Below are 3,805 nucleotides of genomic sequence, written 5' to 3' on the forward strand. Positions count from 1 at the left end.
TATTGATTTTCAAGGTTTGAAATTTTAGCGGGTTCTTGATGGTTGTGGAGGTGGTTTCGGTACCGTACTGGTAGGACAATTGGTTATGGAGAAGAGAAGGTAGAAGGCAGTAGAGATGGTAGAGTTTGGGTTTAAAGATGGAGGAGCAAGAGTAAGGAGAATGTGAAGAAAGGTTATTGTTGGGAGAATTTCTGTAGAGAAAGAGGTAATAAGGAAAGAAGAAAGGAAAAAGGATATTTGCGAAATTTTTTAATAGTTAACATTTTATTAGTTTTGTCAATCAGAGGTAAATTTTGATGGTTACTGAATTTATTTAAATCTTCTATGGTCAAAAATAGTTATTTACTCAAACAAAAACAAGAACCGAACACTCCCAAAGAATTCATACCAAGGATATAGACACATTATTTGCCAATCAGAAACAAACTTTTTTATTTGGACATCTCAAAGCAAATGCTACGATTAACAAGAAATCCTGTTTCAGATTAAACTTAACAATATTTATACAACACCGGTATTTGGCTACGACCACCCCAAAATCTGTTTGTTAGATTTGCTCAAATGTAATTGGGAGTTTCATTACTCGGCCTTTCTAATAATACTATGCGCATGTCAAGGACTCTAGTCGCGATTGTAGCCACGAGGGTGACACTAAACCAAACTCGCACGCATCAAGCATTTAACGAACACTCTCGCACCCGCGCGAAGATGATGTACAAAGGACATGGACAATATGATGAGCATAAAAAACTAAATGCCTTAGGTGAACCAGCTCACCTCTTGCTGCGAGGTCCAACTCCAGATCTAGGGCCGGGGAACCGTGAAAACTGGAGCCGCAAGTGACTGGACTCAGGATTGAGCTCATCCACTTTATAACCTGTGCCATCCAACCACAGGGTCAGCATAATTTTGTGAAGAAAGCATTGACCAATTATATCCAAATCTACGAGCTTTGAATGACTAAAGTACTAACGAATATGGCAAGTACCAGTACCTGCTGCTGACCACGCACATGACCTACTACACTAAAATGAATAGAATTTTGGGGTTTGGACTAATTAAAAAAAGTTTCACGATATTTGATGATCGGGGATTCGTGGTGCCATGTTAAAGCCATAGCATTAAAGAACAGGATTACATTCCAATCACGATGGTGTAGTCATTAGTGAGCAGGATGGTAGCTTGGTCTGCTCATTCTAAGAAATCATGGAAGTTGGAACTTATTTATTGTACAGTATAGTTTGAATGAACCTTAAAATCTGAAGTAATGATATCCACTGTAACAATAATTTACAACTTTTACGATGATATCCTTATAGTTCAATAGAACATCGAGAAATTTCCTTAGTCAAATAAGCATATCATATTTCTGCAGTTGTTTATCGAATTTCAGTATAACTAAATTAATTTTTTGATTCAAAATTATAGGGTATTTAAAACTTATTACTACTTAATATTAACATAGAAGGCCGAATAATCGAATATTATATAATTAGAACATGAAAATTAATCTCCTATAACAGCAGGAAACAAAATGATACCTTGCAAGGCACTCAAAGCAGTAGCTGCACAAGCTGGGTTTGCAAAATCCACAAAACAAAGGATTAAAGGATCTCCACCACGCTGCAATGACCAGGAGTTTCATCATGAAGAACATAATTGAACTTTCAAAAAGCTACCAGAATAGTGACAAACCAAGCCAGGAAAAGCATGACAAGTTACAGAGTACACTTACACGTTTGGATTCTTTGCTCACAAGTCTCACTTCTCTATATCCAACAAAAGGGCGGAAAATATCTAAAGATGACATTAAGGAATTTGAATAACTTGCGAGAGAGAGAGAGAGAGATGAAGGTATGAGAAAATAAAATATAAACATATCTGGTAAATCAAAATCAACAACAAAAGGATACGAGCCACTTCCCTTCTCGTGCTGTCAGACGGAAGACCTTCAACATATAAAGTACTTGAAGCATCTGGTGGTAGCGGTACTGTCTCAGGTCCTGGCCTGGAAACTGCATCTAACTGACCACCATAACTGACATTCCGTCCATTTCGTGCAATATCAGGAGGACCACCCCCAGGACGCCCCATGACAGCAGAATCAGCTAGCGAAGGACCTGGCAACCCACCAACACTCCTTCCTAATCCAACATTGCCAATTGTACTAGCTTCTCCACCAGAATTAAAAGATGTAAGCTGCTTCAAAGTAAAACATGACATATTTTCAACAACTAGCAACGGAGGTGCATGCAGGCACAAAAGCATCATGTAAATAAAAGGGGTTCAGATGTTACCCCTCCACTCTGAAGGTAGCGGTCATAAGCAGATCCAAGCGTTTTTGTGTCCTTTATCATTCGGCGGTCATCATCTCGAGCGATATAATTATGCATCTCATTACCCGAAGTCAGACCAGAAGCTGACATTTCTGCATCAAAACAAAATCTATTCTTACAATTTATTCACTAGCAAAAAGAACTAAAGCTGAAGCACACACTCTGTCTCTAACAAAAACCACTTCCATCTATTTACAATATCATACACCATAGCTTTTTCTACTATGATAATCACCGACAACACTGAAATACCACATCTAACTAAAAATTATGCTGGATGCTACATGACTCACAAACTAAATGGCACATACGCCCCACAATTACAATGCAAAATACTCTTAAAAAATAAGACGTCCATGCTACAAGATGCACCTTCCACCTTCCGGAGTTTCAAACTTACTACTGGAACAACCAACTATACAACAGGCAGCAACTCTATATTCTTAGTCTGTCCAACTTGTTCATTTTAGAATAGCTCATCTGTTTTCAGAATTGACACTCAAAACTCCACAGGATCCTTTGTGTTCTTACATCAAATCCTAATATTGAAAGCCCAAAAACTAATATTTTACCAATTCACCATGCACAAAAGCGAGAAATGATTAGTATGATTATATTCACCTATTAAACTTTCTAAAACAATAGTAACTCAAATTCCTATCGAAGGAAAACATACTAGGCAGGATATAGATATGCAGGCGCTATAATCTATTGATACATCACTTACCAACAAAGTCGCCCACCAATTTGATTACCATTAAGGCATTACCAAGAATCCAAGAATTATTGCTTAAAAGGAGATATCATCATGAAACCCCTTCTCAATTTGCAAATAAAAACTATCCTCCGTGTAAAGCTCACAGAAACACTTACTCTTTTCACAATTCACAACACATCCCCCGTGCCCTAAGTTACACAATTCAGATAACCACAACCTCAACAAAATTTCAGCTCCTTGGAGCACAAAATCGCTATCACAGATCAATCTAATTGTACTACTTAGTAATCCAAGAACAAGAAAAGAAATTTCCAAATAAAAAATTTCAACTTTTGCCATCTGAACAATTGAAAACGAATTTTCAGCGACGATGCGTGACATTTAACGGGAAAAGTAAACATCATTGAAGAAAAATGGGGATTTGGGCGGGGGAGGAGGGATAAGAACGAACCGAAATCAGTACGAGGTCGTTTGAACATAGCGGAAGAAGGAGGAAGCGCCTGCTGCCGATTCCAGAAGCCATCCGCCATGGCGAGAGATCGAGACAAATAGCAAAAGTTGATGGATTTCAGGGGTTGGATGGAGCGAAGACAAAGAACGAGGTGTCAATCACAAACCCTAATTCGCAATGAAATCAAATTTTCATACCCTAATAATCGACCGGTCCTGATCCCATTTGGTAGTCTCTGAAAGATGGAAAAAATAATAATAGAAAAAAAAAAACAATTAAACAAGGCCACCGTTGGGAAAT

At 38.0% G+C, this 3,805-nt stretch overlaps 1 protein-coding gene across 1 annotated transcript; it reads right to left on the minus strand.

Moving 5' to 3' along the window:
• Nucleotides 362-3,799, minus strand: LOC107618803 (RNA-binding protein 2). Its single transcript, XM_016320966.1, has 6 exons — nucleotides 3,506-3,799; nucleotides 2,298-2,428; nucleotides 1,914-2,199; nucleotides 1,736-1,797; nucleotides 1,542-1,623; nucleotides 362-877 (listed from the first exon to the last, which is right to left on the minus strand). The coding sequence occupies exons 1-6, from the start codon at nucleotides 3,582-3,584 to the stop codon at nucleotides 774-776; spliced, it is 744 nt and encodes a 247-aa protein (XP_016176452.1). The 5' UTR covers nucleotides 3,585-3,799; the 3' UTR covers nucleotides 362-773.

Source organism: Arachis ipaensis, chromosome B09, assembly GCF_000816755.2.
Source record: "Arachis ipaensis cultivar K30076 chromosome B09, Araip1.1, whole genome shotgun sequence".
NCBI classification, from domain to species: domain Eukaryota; kingdom Viridiplantae; phylum Streptophyta; class Magnoliopsida; order Fabales; family Fabaceae; genus Arachis; species Arachis ipaensis.

What these genes read in the sequence shown, in the direction of transcription:
- LOC107618803 (XM_016320966.1), bottom strand. Translation starts at nt 3,584, where the DNA reads ATGGCGGATGGCTTCTGGAATCGGCAGCAGGCGCTTCCTCCTTCTTCC. An exon ending in ACGACCTCGTACTGATTTCG is followed by an intron (nt 2,429 to 3,505) that starts GTTCGTTCTTAT and finishes GTTTTGATGCAG; the next exon opens with AAATGTCAGCTTCTGGTCTG. An exon ending in GCTACCTTCAGAGTGGAGGG is followed by an intron (nt 2,200 to 2,297) that starts GTAACATCTGAA and finishes ACTTTGAAGCAG; the next exon opens with CTTACATCTTTTAATTCTGG.